We start from the raw sequence: 22,999 nt of genomic DNA, 5'->3' as shown, positions 1-22,999 counted from the left end.
TAAGGGGGTATGGAATGGATACAGGTTCACCACTGGAATAAGGGGGTATGGAATGGATACAGGTTCACCACTGGAATAAGGGGGTATGGAATGGATACAGGTTCACCACTGGAATAAGGGGGTATGGATTGGATACAGGTTCACCACTGGAATAAGGAACCTGCAAATGAAAAGGTAGGCTAGGATAGTTGCTGGTGCCAGAATTGGTGGGTAGGCAAAGTTACTGTGCAGTGAGAAATTTATCAAACAAGTATAGTTTCAGTCTTCTGAAGGTGAGGTGGTTTAGTTCCATTCTTATGGGCTGTGAAAGGATGTTCCAGGTTCTTGTGGCAGTATACGTGAATAGAGAGTTGAATATTCGTTTATATTGTATATATGTTTGTATTGTTGATCCTGGTTAAGGTGGAGACAGGTGGGTTATCTGCTCCGATGAGTTGGCGTTTAGTGCCTGGTGCACGATGCAAGAGAGTTTGGGCATATATAGGTAGCCAGTGAAGCAGAGATGAGGTCGTACTTTTTAAAGCCGAAGATCAGCCTCATTGCAGTGTTCTGTATCATAAGAACATAAGAATTGCCGCTGCTGGGTCAGACCAGTGGTCCATCATGCCCAGCAATCTGCTCCCACAGCAGCCTGTAGGTCAAAGACCAGTGCCCTGACTGAGTCTAGCCTTACCTGCGTACTTCTGGTTCAGCAGGAACTTGTTTAACTTTGTCTTGAATCCCTGGAGGGTGTTTTCCCCTATAAAAGCCTCCGGAAGAGTGTTTCAGTTTTCTCTGGGTGAAGCAGAACTTCCTTACGTTTGGAGCTTGCGTTTCTAGAAGCTTCATAAAGTGCTGAATGTTACCCACTATCCTCAACTATCCAACTAAGTTGCTCCATAAAATCACCCCAGCTACAGAAATGGCCTTGTTCTTTTATAAGCATATTTTACCCATTGCAATCCTTCCATTGACAAAGACTTTATTTTAAAGGGCAGGGTATTTCTCTGCACCCATTTCTCTCCTCCTGAAGGCAGGGTTTCACTTCGTTTGGAATCAGGCTTTCTCTCTTCTGATGGTTAATAAATCAAGTGATATATAGGTCAAGAACATAAGAACTGCCATCTCCAGATCAGACCTTTGGTCCATCAAGTCCGGCGATCCGCACACGCGGAGGCCCTGCCAGGTATACACCTGGTGTAATTTTAGTCACCCATATCTCTCTATGCCTCTCGTAAGGAGATGTGCATCTAGTTTGCTTTTAAATCCTAGAACAGTGGATTCCACAATAACTTCCTCTGGGAGAGCATTCCAGGTATCCACCACTCGCTGCGTGATGCAGAACTTCCTGATATTTGACCTGGACCTGTCCCCCCCTTAGCTTCAGTCCATGTCCTCTTGTCCGTGTCACATTGGACATTGTAAATAATTTTTTTTCCTGCTCTATTTTGTCGATTCCTTTCAGTATTTTGAAAGTCTAGATCATATCCCCTCGCAGTCTCCTTTTCTCAAGGGAGAACAATCCCAGTCTCTTAAGTCGTTCCTCGTATTCCAAGTTCTCCAAACCTTTTATTAGCTTCGTTGCTCGTCTCTGCACCCTCTCTCCAGCAGTTTTATATCCTTCTTTAGGTTGGGAGACCAATGTTGGACACAGTATTCCAAGTGTGGTCTGACCATTGCCCTATAAAGCGGCATTATAACTTTCTCCGATCTACTCGTGATTCCTTTCTTTATCATGCCTTTATCACGCATTGTGCCGATGGTTTCAGGGTCCTGTCTATCAGTACACCCAGGTCCTTTTTTTGTTCGCTCTTACTCAGGAGTTGCACCTGATATTCTATACTCGTGTTCCTTGTTCTTTCTGCCTAAATGCATTACTTTGCACTTTTCCACATTAAACTTCATCTGCCATTTCTCCGCCCATTTCTCTAACTGACACAAGTCACTCTGGAGTTCCTCATTATCCTTCTGCGATCTGATTGCCCGGCATAGCTTTGTGTCGTTTGCAAACTTGATGATCTCACTGGATGTTCCTTCTTCTAGGTCATTGATGGGCCCAAGTACAGAGCTCTGGGGCACACCGCTAGTCACTTTCTTCTAGTCTGAGAACTTCCCATTTATGCCCACTCTCTGCTTTCTGTTCTCCAGCCATTTGCCTATCCATCTTAGTATATCTCCCTCTATTCCATGGCTTTGTAGTTTCCTGAGAAGTCTTTCATGTGGAACCTTGTCGAACACTTTCTGGAAGTCCAAGTATATTATGTCCACCGGTTCTCCACTATCAATTTGTTTGTTCACGGTCTCAAAAAATTGAAGTAAATTTGTCAGACATGATTTCCCTTTCCTGAAGCCATGTTGACTGGCTCTCATCAGGTCGTTTATTCATTCTCAAGTTGATTGTTAGTCACCCTGAAAATGATATTTGTGGGTTTATTTATATGCCCCAGTAAAGTACTGTGATCTGTTAAGGTGTTGATTTCAGGGGTAGTCAAGGTGACTTTCACTTCAGACCATACTAGGAAGAATTTGAATATCCCAAAGGGCTGGCAAGCACATTTACTGAGAGCACTGGACTCTTCATAGGCAGAGTTAGCATCTGCTTCTCCAGAGAATAATGGTAGGGAAACACCCTTACCTCATTACACCCCTGCTTCTAAGCACTTCATGTCGGTGTGCTGGTCTTGGAGGGACTGCACTCTAGATGTAGGAGTCCTTAGACCTAAAGGCTTTTTTCCTGCCTGGTCTGGGTAGAATTTGGCTATATTCCTTTCAGCTAGACTGGTCTGACAAGAACGATGAGGAATGTGAAATTTAAACTTCTGTTAATTTTCTTTTCTTTAGCTATGACAGACCAGTCCAGAACCCATCTAGGAAAGTTGTGACAATCAAAGGTTTTCAGATTGATAAATTCAGAAAACCAAAAGCAAGTATGGTAGTCCATCCCATTGATGTAGGGTGTTATCTTGTTCATTGATTATTGACCATGGGTTTTTGATTGCAGGAGGTTGATTGTGATGGTGAACTGGAATCCAAAGCATAATTGCTTTCAGCTGTCTTACCTTTGATATAGGTACTGAGGAGCTGAAGGCAACACCAGTCCCCCTATTATGGGAGTAGTGCTGTCTCTGAGCATTTTTTATCATGTCCATCTGCTGACTAGAGGACATAATCCCCTCATCTGGGCTGATCTGGCAGGGCTAAAGAAAAGTTAATTAACAGGTGAGTTTAAATGTCACCTTATGCATGAAAATATACAGAAAAATAGTGGGGCCAATGTTCAAATGAAAATATAATTCACTAGTGGTTGATGAAATCTGTCTAACCAGTCTAATACTATCGGTATAGTCAGTGGGCAGAGAGAGTTGGCCATAAAAATATAGTTTAGGCCTACTAGGTAGCAGCAGTAGTGACAGCATTACCCTGCTAACAACAACAAAAAAAGCTCAACTGAAGTTATTGACTGGTCTTGAATACACAGTTATCTAGAGGATATTTTAAAACATTTTTTGGTACATGATATTCATCTAGTTTCTTTCTGTGATCCTGTAAGTTCTGACTTGCTTACCCTCAATACTTGCCTAGAAGAAGTACACTTCCCCCTCCGTATTCACGATTTCCGTATGTACGGATTCACTTATTCGTGATTTTAAGCTTGAAATTCCTTTTTATTTTTTTGGGCTATTTTAAGCCTTGTAAGCCCCCCCTTAAGCCTTACCTGGTGGTCTAGCGAGTTTTCGGGGCAGGAGCGATCTTCCCATGTTCCTGCCCCATGCAGATCGCTCACAAGAAGTGGCTGGAGAGACTACGGGCTTTTAAAATCTTACCTATTTAAAGATGCTTTTAATATTTAAATTTTTAGTGCGATTTTAAATCATGCTGTGGTTTAACTACCCCTACCCTCTTGTTTTTTCCATTTTTCTACCATAAATTGAAAATTGTAACTTTTACTCTTTCCCTCCCGACTCATGTTTGTATTCTATGAAAATGTATTGTTAAATTGTTTGTTTCTTTTTACTATATTATATTTTGACTTTGTACATCGCTTAGTAATTCTAATAAGCGATTTATCAAATATATTAATAAACTTGGAAACTTAAACTTAAACTGTGGAATGCTATTCCCCATCATCTTCGATTAGAAACTTTGCCTTTTTACTCCCAAAACTGGATTAATACCATACATTTTTCCAGGCCTTTGAATGACTTGTTTGAATGATGTGGATGGGAGTGGTGTCTATAGTGAGCTATTCTGTTTTATTGGATTTCCTCTATTTGATTAATATTTTATTTGTGAACTGCTCTGGTGCTTTTGTCAAGTATATCAAGTATTTTAATGAACCGCTGATTTTGCCGTTGTTGCTGACTTACTGGTGCTTTTTTTTTTTAATGGTAGGTAAATGGCTCTATGAGGTTCTAATCTCCTCCCAGGGGCTCATGCAGATTGGCTGGTGCACCCTGAATTGCAGGTTCAACCAAGAGGTAAGCAAGTAGTGTTGGTATAAAGCCTCAGTTCATGTCTCTCTGATATAGACTGCTCCCAGGAGATAAGCAGAAAATCCTAGTGTGTTTACTAATGCCATATTTTCCTGTTACAAGCTGTACCCGGAGGAGTGGGGTGGGGGATTGCTAACTAGCCTCTTTTCATGTACGAGAGGGTGCTGATAGTTCTAAGCCCAACCAAGAAAGGAATGATGTAGAGTCATAAAACTTACAAATTATTCCACATATACACCCCTTAAGTTCAACATACTTGGCACATCATCATGTCTGAAGTTCTGTAACCCTTCAAAAAAAACCAAAAAAACTCGGATGTCTGGTCACTGAAATTCTGCCCCACTACTGCAATCACCTCTGAATCACTCAAAAATTGTCACCCTTTCAAACTCTTCTGAAGGTTTGGAAACAGAAAATAGTCAGGTGGAGCATGATCTGGTGAGTAGGGTGGATGGTCTATGCACTGAAACCCCAACTGCGTCAAAACATCCATCGTTTTGCCAGCCTTGTGAACAGGTGCATTGTCTTGCAAAAAAAAGAACTCTGTTCCGCAGCTTTCCTCTCCTTTTTTCTTTCAATGCCTCCTTTAATTGGCACAGCAAGTTACAGTAGTATTCTACATTAACTGTTTGGCTCCTTGAAAGATAGTCAGTCATTACAATACCTTCCTGATCCCAAAACACTGTGACCACGACCTTTCCTGCTGACTTTTGAGTCTTGAATTTCCTTGGCCTTGGAGGACCTGAATGCTGCCACTGCATGGACTGTTTTGTCTTAGGATCATAGTGGTGTAACCATGTTTCATCAACAGTAATTAGTTCCAAAAAGATGGAACCAGCTCACTGAAAATGCTGCAAAATCAACTTGGAATTGTCCACGCGACATAGTTTATCATCAGCATTCAAACATTTGGGCGCCCACTTGGCTGACAGCTTCTGCATATCATAATTATTTCTGGTAAGCTAGCTAAAAACCCAACGGTTTTCCAGATGGTGTCGCAGGCAATAAGGCGTCGAGTCCATTTATGCTGGCCAAGCAAAAAACCCTTAAGCGACTAGTTCCACTATCGATGGGTGATGCAACTTCTGAGTCTTCTTCTTCAGAACGAATTGCAGCACCAGTGGTACCGGTGAGCAAGCCAAAGATGCTAACTTTCCAACAGAAGCTCGATGCTCTGTTCCATGAGGAGTATGGGGATAAGTTTAATCTTTTTACCCCGACGTCGACTCCTCTGGTACCAACCCAGCCTGAGTCTGACACTGCAAGGCCTTCTGGTACTGTCGATGCTGCATCGATGCACCGATAAGATTCTCGACACCAGCCATCATGTCCATCCAGTCCTGCATCAAAGCATCGCTCATCTAGACATCGCTATACCTCCTTGAAGCACTGGTCTTCATCTTCAAGACAATCTAGTAGGAGCTCATCTACATCCAAACATAGTTCCATATTGAAAAGTTTCTCAAAAATGTAACCATTCCAAAGAACCTTCAACACCAGACTGGTACTTGTCAAAGAATCGCTCTCTTTCATTTCTAGTGGATTTTGACCTACAGGACGATTTCAATCCACAACCTTCTCTTTCTGCTACTGAGGAGGATTCTCCTGCTTCCAAGACTTTCATCTCAAAGAGCATCCTCTCCCACAGAGAAGTTTTCATTCACCTGCTTTATTCGTCAGCTGGGGAAAGTTCTTTCAGTGAAGTTGGAGGCAGATTCTAAATACAGACTTTTTAGAAACTTTGGACTATGATCATAGTAACATAGTAACATAGTAGATGACGGCAGATAAAGACCCGAATGGTCCATCCAGTCTGCCCAACCTGATTCAATTTAAATTTTTTTTTTTTTTTTTTTTCTTCTTAGCTATTTCTGGGCAAGAATCCAAAGCTTTACCCGGTACTATGCTTGGGTTCCAACTGCCGAAATCTCTGTTAAGACTTACTCCAGCCCATCTACACCCTCCCAGCCATTGAAGCCCTCCCCTGCCCATCCTCCTCCAAACGGCCATGCACAGACACAGACCGTACAAGTCTGCCCAGTAACTGGCCTAGTTCAATCTTTAATATTATTTTCTGATTCTAAATCTTCTGTGTTCATCCCACGCTTCTTTGAACTCAGTCACAGTTTTACTCTCCACCACCTCTCTCGGGAGCGCATTCCAGGCATCCACCACCCTCTCCGTAAAGTAGAATTTCCTAACATTGCCCCTGAATCTACCACCCCTCAACCTCAAATTATGTCCTCTGGTTTTACCATTTTCCTTTCTCTGAAAAAGATTTTGTTCTACGTTAATACCCTTCAAGTATTTGAACGTCTGAATCATATCTCCCCTGTCTCTCCTTTCCTCTAGGGTATACATATTCAGGGCTTCCAGTCTCTCCTCATACGTCTTCTGGCGCAAGCCTCCTATCATTTTCGTCGCCCTCCTCTGGACCGCCTCAAGTCTTCTTACGTCTTTCGCCAGATACGGTCTCCAAAACTGAACACAATACTCCAAGTGGGGCCTCACCAATGACCTGTACAAGGGCATCATCCTTCTAAGGAGCTCCTTAAACTGCCTTTGCAAGTCATCTTAAAAGAAACCTCTACATCCTTCTTATTGGGCTTGGCGTAACCGCTTGCATGCTTTGATGGTGCTTGAGAGGGGTCAGGTGTGTCACTCCTTGCGCCAATCTAAGTTTTTTTCTGCAGGTTTGGGGTCCTTGTCGCATAGAGCCTGTAGTATGATTCTTAATACCTTACCTGTTTAGTTTGACTTGAGCGGTGACAGGTTGGCGGCCTCGGGGTGGTCTTTCCCCTGCTTGGTATATTTGTTTGTTTCTTTCTAATTTAAATTTTTTTTTTTTTTTTTTTGCTTGACTGCTTGTTTTTTTTGGTTTGCGTTTTCTTTGGTGTTTTAGATTTTGGGGGTCTTTTGGTGGAAAGGTCCTACACATTGTCTTTTGGAGCTCATCTGAGTCCAGGGCCCTGAATGTTCTGCTTTTGCTTTGGCCAAGTTCAGATCTCTGTTCGGTGAGTTGGGGTGCTTGCTCTTTCTTCGATAATGTGCTGCTGGTTTCACTTATTGTGTCTGCAATGGGCTTGATACGCTCCTTTTTCTTGTTGACTTTTTATGGCAGCCATTGCTGTATTTGTATATTTTGGTTTATTGTTCTGCGGGGCAGGGGTTTGGAGGGGGGGATCTGGGACCAAGGGACCTTTGTTCTTGCTCAATAAAAATTGTTACAACTAAAAGAGAAACCTTTACAAAGCAGTTTGTTCCTGCTGTTTCTTCCAATGGGTAGTGCTGCCCGATTTCCGATTCAAATCGATTCGATTAAAAAAAATAAACCGGCTTCCCGATTTGGTGAAAGATCCTCCTCCCCGTGCCTTCCTAAAGCAGGAGCGGCAGCGCTGCCTCTTGCTGACCGTCCACTGCCGCTAGGTTTCAAAAACAGAGGAGAGGGAGAGAGATGGTGGAAAATGGGATTTAGGGAGGGAAGGAACAGAAAGGGAGAGAAGTTGGATACAAGGGATTGTGTGGAGGCAGGTTAGGGGGTAGGGGATAGAGATACTGGACAGGAGGGTAGTTGGGAAGAAAAAGGGGGAGAGCTGGTAGACCCTGGGGTGGTGGGGAAGGAGGGAGAGATGCTGGATGAAGGGTGGTTGAGAAAAGGAGAGATGGTGGATCTGGGGATGGTGAGGTCCATTGCTGCAGCTGCGGGGATTGAGATGAAAAAAAGGAAAGATGCCAGACCTCCTGGAGAGGGAAGGGAAACGGAAAGGGAGGACAGAGATGGAAGATGAATGGTTAGCACAGAGAAAAGAAAGATGGAGATCTGATCAGAAGACAACCAGAGCCTGGGACCAACATGATTTGAATAATGACCAGGCAACAAAAGGTCTACCTTTTGATTTTATTTGATTTTCTGTTTTTATAATTTTTGATTTTATAATTATTGATTTTAAATAATTTTAAATAATTTTTAAATAATTTAAATCAATATAATTATTGATTTATAATTCCATAGCAAAGCAGCAGATGAATCCAGACTAGTGGGTATAGCTCACATCGACCAGCAGGTGGAGATAGAGAACTGATTAACAGTTGGCCTTAAAGCCTGGTGTTCTTTCTGTTGATTCAGTTTTGCTCTATCTCCCAGCAGGGACTGAGCTAGCCCTCTAGCTCTTGGATTCTGGATGCTGCCGGAGATAGTGGTGTTCAGTGGACTTCCTCTGTTGAGACTATGTCTCTTCAGTAGGATAGGGGTGCCTGGCTGAGTGGTGCCGGCTTTAGGAGTTACACCTGGGCCCCCCCAGGTCCCTACTCCACCCTCCCCTCCGGGTGATTGAGGGGTTGTTGGTCCTGCAGGAGTCGTCTTTCTTCATTCCAGTAAAAAAAAAAAAAAAAGAGAATCGGCTTCCTGTTCGTGCTGAGCTTGGCAATTTGTGCTTTTGCTTGCAGTACACTTACCAGCTGTGTCCTGGCGTCTAGGATCGCGGGAGCAGAGGGGTGAGTGTTTTCCCTGCCTCGGGGCTTGGGTGTCGCGTTCCCGACTGGAGGGGCGGTTGGGGGCGGAGTCGGGAGTCGGCGGCGTTTGCCGCGTGTGAAAAAAAAAAAAAAAAAAAAAAAAGAAACAGCAGCCGCGCTGAAAACGCGGCATGGCAACGGAGGCCGGTCAGAGGTGTTCGCGCTGTGGAGCGCGCAGGACACCGTCGGGCCTTTGCTCGGCCGAGTGTGAGCTGGCCCTGGCTGAAGGAACTTTGTTGCAGGCTTGTGAGCTGGCGATTTCCCGGGTAACAGAGGCACGGGACATGTCCCCGGCACGCAAGGGTGAGTCAGAGCGGCGAGGCTCTTCCTTAGCAGGGGGGAGTTCAGCGGCGGTGGGGGAGACGGGAGCAATGGCGGAAGTCGCGGCCCCGCTCCCCGGCCCGGAGCAGGGCGGTTCAGCAGCCCTTCAGTGGGGTTCTTTTTCGCCGGAATTTGTGATGCTGCTGCACAGGGCATTTTTGTTACAGGGTGCGCAGCCCGCCCCGCCGGTGCCAGTGGTCGAGGTGTCCCTTCCGGTGCCCTCAACGTCGGCGGTGGTGCCTGGGGAGACAGGCAAACCTGCTGAGGGCACGGTGGGGTCGCCAGCGAGGGCGCTGGGTGCAAAGAAGCGCAGGCTCGCGACCGTGGAGGCAGAGGATATTCTGACTAGATCCCCTTTTTCTCTTCCAGAATCGTTGGAGGAGGGGGAGGTCCTGGATTGGGATGCAGGGGATCCCCCGGGTCAAGAAGTGGATGACCCGTCCGCTCTACGGTTATTTCATAGGGAAGAATTGTCTTCCTTAATTTCAAAGGCTTTACAGGGGCTGAATATTTCTCAGGCTGATACTGTAGTATCAGGTAATCCCCTGATGGCGGGCACACGGAGACCACCTAAGTCTTTTCCGGTGCATGAAGCCATGCAGGAGCTGATCTCGGCGCAATGGGATACGCCGGAAGCCAGTTTAAGGGTGGCAAAAGCCATGCGGCTCTTGTATCCGGTGGACCCGGCTGAACTGGATAAGTTTAGATTGCCCAGGGTGGATGCTTTGGTGGCCGCGGTAACCAAACGGACTACCTTACCGGTGGAGGGGGGAGTGATGTTGAAGGATGCGCAGGATAGGAAGATTGAATCTTCCTTAAAAATGTCCTTTGAGGTCGCGGCACTGACCTTGCAGGCCGCCATATGTAGTTCTTATGCGGCACGAGCATGTCTGCAGTGGTCGCAAGTGGTGTCAGATAATTTATCGGAGTCTGGTGGTTCTGTCCATGCGGAGCTGGCAGATTTGGAGTCCGGCTTGGCTTATTTGGCAGACTCCTTATATGATATTGTTAGGGCGTCTGCGAAGCAGATGTCTCTTTCAGTGGTATCTCGCAGATCCCTATGGCTACGGCATTGGGCGGCCGATGCTGCTTCTAAGCTTCGGCTGGTACGGCTCCCTTTTAAAGGGGGTTTCTTGTTTGGAGAAGATTTAGATAAACTGGTGAAGGATTTTGGGGATACCAAAACTCAGCGTTTACCAGAGGATAGGGCTAGGCCCCCGGTGAGGCCCTCCTCGTCGAGACCGCGCTTCAGGGATGTTCGGAGATCCAGGTCTGGTAAGCCTTTCTTCAGAGCGGCTGCTGGTTCGTCCTCTGCTTCGAAACCAAGGTTTCAGCAGAGGGGTTCCTTTCGTACGACGAGACCCTCGTCGGGGCAGTCCACGCGTACCCCAGCCACTCGCACTCCACAATGACGGGGGCGTGGCTCCCTCCGCTTTTCCCTTAGGGGGCCGGCTTTCGGAGTTCCGGGCGGAGTGGGCCACGATCACGTCAGATCAGTGGGTGTTGGACATTGTTCAAGAAGGGTACAAGTTAGAGTTCGCCTCTCCCGTCGTAGTTTCTTTCTTGGTGTCCCCGTGCAATGGGGCGGCCAAGGGAGACGCGGTCCGGATGACTCTTCAGGGGCTGCTCGAGCTAGGGGCAGTGGTACCGGTGCCCCCGGAAGAAGTAGGCACCGGTATATATTCCCTTTACTTCATTGTGCCAAAGAAGGGGGGGTCCTTCAGGCCGGTGCTGGATCTCAAAAGAGTCAACAAATTTCTCAGTGTTCGCCATTTCCGGATGGAGACGGTGCGCTCGGTTATTGCGGCTGTACGACCGGGAGAGTTCCTCACGTCCCTCGACCTCAAGGAGGCATACCTCCATATTCCGATCTGGCCTCCGCATCAGCGGTATCTGCGGTTTGCGATTCTCGGCCAGCATTATCAGTTTCGGGCAATGCCCTTTGGCTTGGCAACGGCCCCCCGCACCTTTTCCAAGGTCATGGTGGTGGTAGCCGCCTTCCTCCGCAAGGAGGGGATTCGGGTACACCCTTACCTAGACGACTGGTTAATCCGCGCCTCGTCCAGCCAGGAGAGTGTGGCGGTTACTCAGCGAGTGATTTCGCTCCTACAGTCGTTGGGGTGGATTGTCAACTTTCCCAAGAGTTTTCTGTCCCCGTTGCAGTCGTTGGTGCATCTGGGGGTGCGGTTCGACACGGCTCTGGGGAAGGTGTTTCTACCCCGAGACCGGGGGGAGAAATTGCAGGCTCAAATTCGCCTACTTCTCGGGACGGCCAGACCGCGAGTTTGGGATTATGTACAAGTGCTGGGTTCCATGGTGGCGACTCTGGAGGTGGTCCCCTGGGCGCGGAGCCACATGAGGCCCTTACAACAGTCTCTGCTCTCTCGCTGGTCCCCAGCTTCTCTGAACTACAATGTGCGTCTCCCATGGAGTCGTCGAGCAGCTCGCAGCATGCAGTGGTGGCTCCACGAGTTGCATCTGTGGAAGGGCATGCCGTTGGCCACGCCAGACTGGGTAGTGGTCACCACGGATGCCAGTCTGCGGGGTTGGGGGGCCCAGTGCCTGCAGGCGTCAGTGCAGGGGATGTGGTCCTTCCAGGAGGCCCAGTGGCCCATCAATTTGTTGGAATTAAAGGCGGTCAGGCTGGCGCTGTTGGCTTTTCAGACACTAATTCAGGACAAGCCGACCAGAGTCTTTTCGGACAGTGTCACGGCGGTCGCCTATGTCAATCGGCAGGGGGGCACCCGGAGTCCGCAGTTAGCAGAAGAGGCGAGAAATTTGTTTCAATGGGCGGAGAGGCATGTGCCGCTTCTCTCGGCGGCATACATTGCAGGTCACGAAAACGTGCAAGCGGACTTTCTCAGCAGAAATCTTCTGGACCCAGGAGAGTGGGAGTTGTCTCCTCGAGCATTCAGCCGGCTAGTCAGTCGGTGGGGCTTGCCGGAGATGGATCTCATGGCCTCGTCCCGCAATGCGAAGTTGCCTCGGTTCTTCAGCAGACGCAAGGAAGAAGGTTCGGAGGGGGTGGACGCGTTAGCTCTCCCATGGCCTCCGAATTCCCTTCTGTATGTGTTCCCGCCGTGGCCCATGATAGGGCGAGTGTTACAGCGCATCTCTCGCTTTCGCGGCAGAGTCATCCTGGTGGCTCCGGATTGGCCGCGTCGGCCGTGGTACGCAGATCTGATTCAGCTGTCGGTAGGCGAGCGGGTGACGTTCCAGGTAACGCCGGACTTACTGACGCAGGGTCCGATATGGATAGAAGATCCGGCCCGCTTTGGTCTTACGGCCTGGCTATTGAGCGGGCAAGGCTAAAAAAGAAGGGCTATTCAGAGAGGGTGATCGCCACTCTGCTTAAGGCCAAGAAGCTTTCGACGTCAGCCTCCTATGCGAGAGTCTGGAGGATTTTTGAGGCATGGTGCGGTCGCCAGGGAGTGGCGCCCTTCAAGGCTTCTCTGCCGGCTATTCTTGCTTTCCTGCAGGAGGGCGTCGAAAAAGGGTTAGCCTATAACTCTTTAAAGGTTCAGGTGGCGGCCATTGCCTGTTATAGGGGCCCGGTGGATCGATCGGCTCTCGCGTCGCAGCCGGACGTGGTCCGTTTCCTCAAGGGGGTGAACCATCTCCGCCCGCCGGTCAAGCGTATTTGTCCAACGTGGAATCTTAAGCTCGTCCTTGGGAAGTTGCAGGGGGCACCTTTTGAGCCCCTGGCAGCGGCCACGTTAAAAGATGTCACACTGAAAACAGTTTTTTTGGTGGCAATGGCTTCAGCGAGGCGAGTATCGGAGCTGCAGGCGCTTTCTTGCAGAGAACCCTTTTTGCGTTTTTCGGAGACTGGGGTGTCGGTGCGTACGGTGCCGTCCTTCCTGCCGAAGGTTATTTCTGCCTTTCATGTGAACCAGGGTTTGTTCCTTCCATCCTTTCGGAGGGAGGATTGGGGGACACGATTTTTGTCTTTACGGCTGCTAGATGTACGCCGTGTGCTTCTCCATTATTTGGAAGTGACGAATGACTTTCGTCGGTCGGACCATCTCTTTGTCGCTTTCGCAGGGAAAAACAAAGGGATGGCGGCGTCTAAGGCGTCCATTGCGCGTTGGGTCAAGGACACTATTGCTTCAGCGTATATGCTGTCAGGGAAGAAAGTACCGGAGCACCTTCATGCTCATTCCACTCGGGCTTTGGCAACCTCTTGGGCGGAGTCCGGGGGGATGTCTTTAGAGGAGATTTGCCGAGCGGCCACTTGGTCGTCGACAAATACTTTTTCACGGCATTATCGTTTAGATGTGGCGGCCCGTTCAGAGGCGAGTTTTGGCGCTGCAGTACTGGCAGAGGCAGCATTGGCGTCCCACCCAGTTTGAGTTTGCTTTGCTACATCCCACTAGTCTGGATTCATCTGCTGCTTTGCTATGGAAGGTAAAATTATGGTCTTACCTGTTAATTTTCTTTCCTTTAGAAGCAGCAGATGAATCCAGAGCCCCTCCCCCAAAGGCACTGGTTGTGTGTAGGGTGTTTAGTTGATTGGGTTAGTTGGGGCTATGGTTGGTAAGTGTATTATTTCATTGCTGAAAGAAAAAAAAAAAATAAATAAATTTTTTGGTACAAAAGAGAAACATAGGATAATATCAAGAAGAGAAAGACACATTTTCTACTGGAATGGAGTTTTGTTGCGGCTCATTCTCCTTTCGGGATGCTTGGGCAGAGTGCATAACTGAATCAACAGAAAGAACACCAGGCTTTAAGGCCAACTGTTAATCAGTTCTCTATCTCCACCTGCTGGTCGATGTGAGCTATACCCACTAGTCTGGATTCATCTGCTGCTTCTAAAGGAAAGAAAATTAACAGGTAAGACCATAATTTTACCTTATTGATTTTATAATTTGATTTTCTGTTTTGTGATTACAATATGTCAGTATCGAAATGTGTATCCTGCCAGAGCTGGTGTTAGACTGCAAACATGAGGTATGATTTAACAGAGAGAGGAAAAGTCTTTTTTGTTTGTTTATTTTGTTTACACCACAGTGCCAGTGTGGGTAGGAGAGAGCAAAGGAGAAAAAGAGGCTATAAAAGGCATGTTAAAAAAAAACAACCCCAATTGGGCAGGAAAATCGAATTGAATCGAAAAATCGATTCAATAGGCTTAATCGAATTGAATCAAAATTTTTTTCTTGAATTGGGCAGCACTAACAATGGGAGACCCTTCTTATCAATCAACCCTTATATTCTTCACCTAAGGTCTATGCTTCAATGTTGACAGAGCTGAGGACCATGCTATGGACGGATTTGCCCTCTATCAGTATCTGCTGTTAGCGGACAGGGTTATCGGCTGCTAGCATGTCATAGCGGCAGCACCATCACCATTTGGACTACCTTTTGTCAAATTTCATATTGGACTGGATTGTGGTGGGGAATCTAACATGGGTATAGAGTCTGTAAGTTAGATTCCTCCATATCTTCTTCAACTACAAATTTTCAGCACACATCTGACAATTGTTTTGTCTGCTTATGGTGCTTTACAGCTGACATCCAGAGCTTCTTCTATGTCTGTGCCCATGGGTTGATTGGCACGTTACCTTCTGGATGTTCATGTTTCCTTTTGTTGATGACTTCAGGATTCCACCATGGGGTATCGAGCCTGTAAGGTGGTACTTTTTTACTGTTACTTTCTTACCATTTTGGCATACTATGGTGGGAACTAATAGGGGTGTAGAGCCTATAATTTAGTTTTCCCGCCACTTCAGATCATTCCTGGGTTTTTACTGCAATGCAGGATCAATTGGGTGTTTTTTTTCCCTTCAAATATGCCTTCCACTGTAGCATCAATGTTAGCTGGTACCTTCCAGCAGGCATCCATTGTCCTCAAGTTTTTTTCTCCTACGCTCCTGTTTCTTCATGCCGGAGGTTTGGGAGTGGCTGTAGGGTAGGAGGAAGATGCCACTACATCCTTTTTAGGATGTTTGCTTCCCTTTTTTTCTTTCCTTGTTGATCGCAGCATATGTTTGCTCGATCGGCTAGAGGTTTTCTCTTTGATTTCTGGAGCACTCTGCATATAGAACATTACTTGGCTTTGCTTCCCTTTTCAGGGTATTAAGAGCCTAATTGCAGTTCCTCAGATTTCAAGTGGTATTTACCACTATCGATACAAAGTTTGACCTCTCATCTTGGCATCCTCTCCAGGGGTTTTTCACCAGGGGCCTGATGCTAATAGAACGATCTTGAGGTCTCAGGACCTTCAAGTCTCTCCTCTGGAAGCTTGATTTTTTTTCAAGGATCCTTGTTCATAGGGTGTGTTCTTAGCATCATATCACACCATTTTGTTTCTTCAGTATTTGGGGTTTGGGAGCAACGTTCCCATATCACAACTTCAATCCTCTCCAAACCTTCAATTTATAAGAGCTCTGCTCTCCCTCAGCAGTCTCAACTTGGTCCTCCGGGTGTTCAGTTTTAATCGCTCTCAGCGAAGCATATAAGGGTCCTGTACAGGGCGTTTCTTCCTCAAGAACATTGGGACACTTCAGCTTTGTCATCAAAGGGCCCAGCTCCAATCATCCTCGGTCAGGCGAATGATGGTTCTTCTGGGCCACATGGTCTCCACAGTCCTCGTGACTCCTGAAAGGATTAGGTCCCAATTACTGCCTCACACACTCTGTCATTAGCAAGTCAGATGCATCTGGGGACAATATCTTAGAGACAACAGATCTCCCAAATATGTCCAATTTATTGTTAGCTTTACAACTCTCTTTATATCATTTTACATGGTTCAGCGTCGTCAGCATATGGCGTAAATACAAACCATATATGGTGACAGGTCACATGAAACTTTAAAAGAAATAACAAACCCTTACTATCTAAAGGCTGAAGTCCAAATGGTGCTCTGCAAAGCAGACAATTTTGTTATCTATAGCTTCTTACAAATACAGCTATGAAAACAATTGAATTCACTTCACAACATGATAAGAAAACACATCTCTCAAATATAAAATGGCCTTGTAGTATTTCAGCAAGAGAAGGCAAACAGTGTCTGGATTTACAGCTTCAAACACAGCCTAAGGAAAACTACAAGATACATGATACGTGTCCCTTCAATCCCCTCTTACATCATGAAAATGACGTCATAAATGCACAGCATGAGCTTGGAGGGAGAGATACTCTAGATATGTCTCTCGAGGAGGGATTTTTATGTTTAAATATGTTTATTGATTTTACAAGAAAATGGTATCACACAAGACAAATCATTATCCTCCCCCCACCCTCCCCCTCCATATCCCCAACACCCACCCTCCCAACATCCCACAGTAACAATGATCATCCTCCAGCTATTGAAGTATTACAAATTCAATAAGTGACTTCGTGCTTTATGAGTCAACGTTAACCAGAATGGTTCCCAAACAGAACTAAATAACCGGCCTCTGGGTGAGTCCAATGAAGTCAAGGACATACGCTCCATCGAGGCTTGACGAAGCATAAGAATTCTCCAGAATGACAAAGTTGGTGGGTCTGATACAATCCAGCAATGGAGTATAGTTTTCTTTCCCATGAGGAAAGTCCTGGCCAAAAAACCTCGGAAACCTCTCGGAGACCCCCGAGGAAGTGGGTCCATCGTGAACAGCAATTCCGGACGATTGACATATCCCTGATGCCACATGGAAGTAATATGCCGCTGAAGTTGAATCCAAAAGTCCACTATCAATGGACACGACCAGAACTGGTGTCCCAGCGTTGCTCCTGGATGAGCGCATTTAAGACACGTATCCGATGTTCTGAGGTTAGCTCGATACAGGTACGTTGGTGATCTGTAGAGTCGTAAGTAGAACTTATAGTTCATTTCAATAAGGGTCACATGTGAGGTAAGAGAGTGAATAGAGTGAAGACCCTGTTGTATATGATGACCATTCACCTCACAGGCCAGATCCTCCGTCCAGCGGGCCGCATAGGCTTCATAAGAGATTGACCCCAGACTGTCCCGTAAAAAGCGTAAGTGAAATTTCAAGGGGATTTGTGTCTGTGCTGTTAAACATAATGCTTCCGAAATTGTCTCCTGACATTGGTTCGTGAGCCCCTCCAGCGGGAGAGATCTGATATAAGATGTCATCTGAGCATATGCCAACCAGTCCCGAGGCGTCCAACTATATTCAGTCTGCATTACCGCGAAGGATGGCACCATGCCCTGTGCTGTGACAACCTGTGAGATATAGTGCAAGTTTGACGTTCTCCACACAGATACCGGAAACCGAGACGTCCCAGGTGGAAAGTTTGGATTGTCTCGAGGAGGGATTTTAGAAGCTGTAATACAAATAACACAGTGCATGAGCAGGCAAAAAATTACATAAGAGACAAGAATGCAGATAATAATAGAGATTATAACAATAAGAAGGTCTTTTACCCAACCCTGCATCCAACTAGAGTACTGATCCCAAGGATTAGATAAACCAGAGTTACGTTTGAGCTCAGCAGAGAGGTCTTCTAACTTTTTAATGGCCATAGTAACTTTTCCTGTAGGACCTGTATTGTCAGGAATAAAAGTGCAACACGATAAAGTACTGGGAAGAATTTTACACTCCCCCCCCCCCCCCCCCCCCTTCTCAGCTAGAATCATATCCAGGGCCATGCGATTTTGAAAAGCCATCTGAGAAGTGGGGCCGAACTGATCAGCAATACCTTGCAAGGTGTTTCTAGAGTAGTTCACAAAGCGTTGCTGATTATAATAAATATAATTAATCCAATCAACATTCTTATTGATAGTAATAAAGGGAATAAGGGACTCAAACCCAGCCTTAACCTGGTCTTGGGCCTTAAATTCATTTGGGACCCCTATAGCATCTATATATACATGCGGATCAAAACTACCAAGGAGATCACGTTTTTGTCGAGACAGAGAAGAGGAAAAACCATGTGAATAGGAAGGGTGCCCTTCAGAAAGAATATGCAGGGGCATGATAACCTTAGCTAAAGCGCACTGGCTGGATAGCTTAACACGGAGGCGAAAGTCTCCATAGAGCCAATAAATATCACCTAGGGTGAAAATCTGATGCTGCAACAATGGGGCATACCTATGATCCAAGACAGAACAATAGCCTGGGGGTAAATTACCTACAAAACTACCCTGTGTCAGATTAGAAACATGACATGTGTAATTACCCTTATAGATGGTAACGGCAATGTCAAGCTTTTTCTGTCCAGGCAGCAAAGGGTATTTAGAAAGCCACAGCGCACAAAGGGGATCGGTAAAATTAGAGGAGGTAGATAGATCCCGTAAGAAAAACTGATGGGTCAGATAGCTAGACCCACCCTTAAACCACATGCCCATAACGTACATACCTTCATCAGTAGGTCTAGGGTTGCAAATAGTAAGAGAAAGCTTAATAATTTATGCAGGAACACTTTTTTCCTATAACAGTTTCCAACCTTACGAAGGGTCCTATGAGTAAGCAGAGATTTACCATTTTGGTCCACTTTTTTCAGAGCACTTTCTGGTTTATAAACCCAGTCAGTGCCAGTATTCCACCCTACCGCTCCCCAGGATGCACACTTATCCTCCCAATGTAAGTCAGTAACATAACACACATATATATATATATGCTGTGATGAGATCATCATGTTGTTCCACTGAAGGAGGTGAAATCTGCGCAGAGACGGCTTGCTTCTGGGGTTTTAGGATAACCCTCTTCAAGCGACTTGCGTGGATCCAAACAGGAAACTCCTCAGTGAGTACAGCGGTCCTGGTCACAGCGATTACAGTAGTGGAAGGCCAAAAGGGGAAATCCATCTGCTTCGAATCCTTGAAAAGCTTCTGGATGATGACTTCGTCACCAGGCTGGAAAAAATGGATAGAAATCTGTGGAGAGAAAGAAGAAGTGCAAGACACGTTTCTTTTAACAAGCCCTAATATTTCAATGAGCTCTCGGACGTATTCCTCCTGTATCAAGGGAAGATCACTACTCTCAACTATTGAGGGTTTGTCTACCCATGTGGCGAGGAAAGGTCATCCCGTGAGAATCTCAAAGGGAGAGCAGCCAGATGTCTGTGCATACAGGGAGAGATACACCGGCTTGAAAAGAGTCCAAATATCATTCAGCAGCTGTACTCCAGTGTGATCCAAATAAGAGATAGAAAACGAGAGAGAAACCATGTTGCCTGTACTGAATGTGGCAACATGTGACAATATTAATACATTTACTTGGTATAGTTACGGCAAAAGAGAGACAATATTCAGTTACTTAAGGTTCTTAATCGGACATTCCAAAAAGATATGTTTTTGCGTGCTGCATATAACTATTATGGCACTTCAGAGAGACCATACTGATGTACTCAATGTATTCAGAAATGTATACTGAATGGATCATATGTAGGGAGCACCACGAAATAAATGCTGTATAAAGTAAAACTTTTTCTTAAACATATAACCCCTAACTAAGCTACATTTAGAATATGAAAGCTATAAGTAAAAAGAACATTGCGCAGTTAGGCTAGTAAGAAGTGGAAAAAGAGCTAGAAATGGCCAATGTTATGTATTCTGGGGTACCCACTAAACTAAAACAAGTAAACATGACACAGACAAAACACAAAGTTTTAGGCGTGAAGCTATTATTCCATCTGTCAAGTGTGCAGGGCTGAATTTAACTCTGCAAATAAACACATTGTTATAAAAAACCAAAACAAAGATGAACTACAAATAATGTATATCATAACCATCTCATATCCGGAAAAAGGCATAAAGCTAATGTCTCTTTGGAGCGCGTCTATCTCTGCAGTGATAAAGAGGATCCGTAGAAAACATTAGAAATATTTTTGTGCCAAAACTGATCTGGGATGGCTATATATATTCGAACTACTGCTAAGAAAAAGAAAAAACATTTTAAATTAGCAAAATCCTAATTTCAGCTAAAACAATAGAAAGGAATTGTTTTTTCCAATTGTTTCAATTCACAAACGTGCCAGCTGTAGCTATCGAGCTATATATGTCTGTAACAGGGAGCAAAAGGTCAAGAATGAAAAAATCACTGGCAAGAAGTTGAAATGTCGAGCGAGCACTGCGGTGACCAATACCATGATATTGGGCAATGAATAAGGGAGAGCTAGCAGCTGGTATCCAGGGTTTCCCCTCTTTCCACCAAAGTCCGTCCGAAGGGCGGCTTTGGGCACCTGCCAAACGCCAGGCATCAAGTTCAGAGGGGGTAACAAAGGACTGAAGCTGAGAAAAAAAGAGAAGAAGGGAATCCTGTTCACCCTTGAAACCCAGAAGCCCATTTAAAAGAAGGGCTTGAACATCGTGAAAAGTGTGAAGGGGTCAGAGGAGTAGCCATCTCTACCACCATAGCACATGCAGCCAGGGCTCTCAAGCAGGCAAGCATGCCATGAACTTGAACAGGAGTGACTTTAGAAAAAAAAAAAAAAAAAGGCAACAGAGCATAACTTACCGCCATGTTCTCCCTTCATGGTGTTACAATAGTCCCGAACAAAGAGATGAAACATATGGTCATAATCAGGAAGACCCAGGCCTGGGCTAGAAACCAAAGCACATTTCAAATGTCCAAAAGCATCCAACATTTCTTTAGTCCATCTGATAAGATCAGTCATTTCAGAACCCAGAGTCTGTCTCAAAATCTGGTCATAGAAGGAACAGAGATCCATTGACGGCAGTAACCAATCATATGAAGAAAAGTAAGCATGTCTTTTCTTGGTAGCTGGGCGGGGCAGACCCAGAACAGCAGCAATGCGGGAGGTGCTGATTTTCCTCTGACCATGAGACAGGACAAAACCCAGGTATTTCACTTCAGATTTACACCAGTGCAGTTTATTTTGTGACACCTTGTGACCACAAACAGACAACCATTGTAAAAGGTCTAAACTATCAGCCTGACAGGTCTCCTGAGTTATGGAACACAAAAGGAGGTCATCCACATACTGGATGAGGACAAAACCATGAGGGGCAGTCCATGGTTGTAAAATAGCCCGGAGGACAATGGAGAACACCACAGGGGAGTCAACATAGCCCTGGGGCATTCTACACCAGGTATACTGTTGCTTAAAGGTGAAGGCAAAAAGGGGCTGAGGAGCCTCATCAACAGGGACTAAAAAAAACATTCGTTAGGACAATGACAGAAAAAAAAAAAAAACATGGGTTGCAGGTGGAATGGAAGAGAGAAGAAAAGGAACATCAGGGACACAATGGATGCAATGAGAATTACCAAAACATTAACAGCCCTAAAGTCTTGGACGAAGCGGGGGTGGGGGGGGGGGGTTGCCATCAGCTTTGACAACAGGAGTGATGGGCGTATTGTAAGAAGAGATGGTGGTTTTGATAATACCAGAGGAAAGAAAAGAAACAATCAGTGGAATCATGACTCTCACCTTACTGCTTGATAAAAACAAGAATGAGTGACTTCAGAGAAGCAAGATAGGGGGTACATGAAATAAAGCCTACAACATTGTCAACGGAAGTCCAAACTGGGGAGTCTGGGGGAAGGGGCAAAAGCATTCATGCACGGACCCTGATAATGTAAGCAAATAACAACATCTAGTCTGGCAGTCAAAAGTGCATTTGTGCTTTATATAATTCAGACTGCCAAGTAGAAAAATGTGGCTTTAAGTCAGAAAGAGAAAAACAGAATTCCTTAAGGTCAGTAACTAGGTATCCAAATAAGCACAGAGAAAATTTACAACTTGCTAATCTTCTAAAAACAAAACAAAACATGAGCCTTACACAAGAAAGGAAGCCTGTAAAACGAAATTTTGCCAGCACAGAACACAGAGGAAGCAGCCGAAGGAAGAACGCACAAAATGAGTCAGAATCAAACTATTGTATGTTCGAAAGGGAGACAAGAAACAGTTCTTGTGTACAAGCTGCAAGGGAAAGATCTTAGACTGAATCAAACACTGCTTGCAATTCCACATAACAGCATGTCCTGCCTCAGTGTTAAACTTATAAACAGTGCAAACGTATACGGGAAAGGATTGGTGACACAGAGAGATGTAAGCTGGAGGGGGAGTGTCACACACACTGGCAACATAAGCCTTACAAGTCTCATCTGTCTAGGAGGGGGAGATAACAAAAACAAGATAACAATGCAGAAATTTTCACTTACCTTACCTTATAAACGAGGTATTTTATACTCTATAAAATCTTTAACCCCACAAATGACAGAGTGGGCAGGGGGTTCTATAAACAATTTCATTCTTCCCGAAAGAACGGCAGCTGCTTATATTCACGAGGGGAGCTTCCCAAAAGCATCCCGGGAGTTTCCCCAAAAAACTCCGTAATAGAACCCAAAGCCTTAACTTAAAATAAAGGGTGGGAACAGAACGCCAATACCAGTGAGTATTAAAGAACAGAAAAAATTCAGAAATACTCATAAAATGTTGGTGATGTCATCTGCCCATCCCGGGCGGGCCCCCAATTGAAAGGATTAGGTCCCAATTACTGCCTCACACACTCTGTCATTAGCAAGTCAGATGCATCTGGGGACAATATCTTAGAGACAACAGATCTCCCAAACATGTCCAATTTATTGTTAGCTTTACAACTCTTTTTATATCATTTTACATGGTTCAGTGTTGTCAGCATATATGGTGACAGGTCACATGAAACTTTAAAAGAAATAACAAACCCTTACTATCTAAAGGCTGAAGTCTAAATGGTGCTCTGCATAGCAGACGATTTTGTTATCTATAGCTTCTTACAAATACAGCTATGAAAACAATTG

The 22,999-nt window shown here is 45.5% G+C and overlaps 1 protein-coding gene across 4 annotated transcripts in view; it reads left to right on the top strand.

The window, feature by feature from the left end:
• The window catches only part of RNF123 (ring finger protein 123), a 363,039-nt gene that overhangs the window by 37,873 nt on the left and 302,167 nt on the right, over positions 1–22,999 (top strand). For all 4 annotated transcript variants that reach the window (XM_033926520.1, XM_033926519.1, XM_033926522.1 and 1 more), the window contains exon 7: positions 4,372–4,457. In XM_033926520.1, coding sequence (XP_033782411.1) covers positions 4,372–4,457 — 86 coding nt within the window. The remainder of the gene's footprint in view (positions 1–4,371; positions 4,458–22,999) is intronic.

This window comes from Geotrypetes seraphini, chromosome 17, assembly GCF_902459505.1.
Source record: "Geotrypetes seraphini chromosome 17, aGeoSer1.1, whole genome shotgun sequence".
Classification (NCBI taxonomy): domain Eukaryota; kingdom Metazoa; phylum Chordata; class Amphibia; order Gymnophiona; family Dermophiidae; genus Geotrypetes; species Geotrypetes seraphini.
Note: the sequence above shows the minus strand (reverse complement) of the source record. Positions and strands in the feature narration are given on the sequence as shown.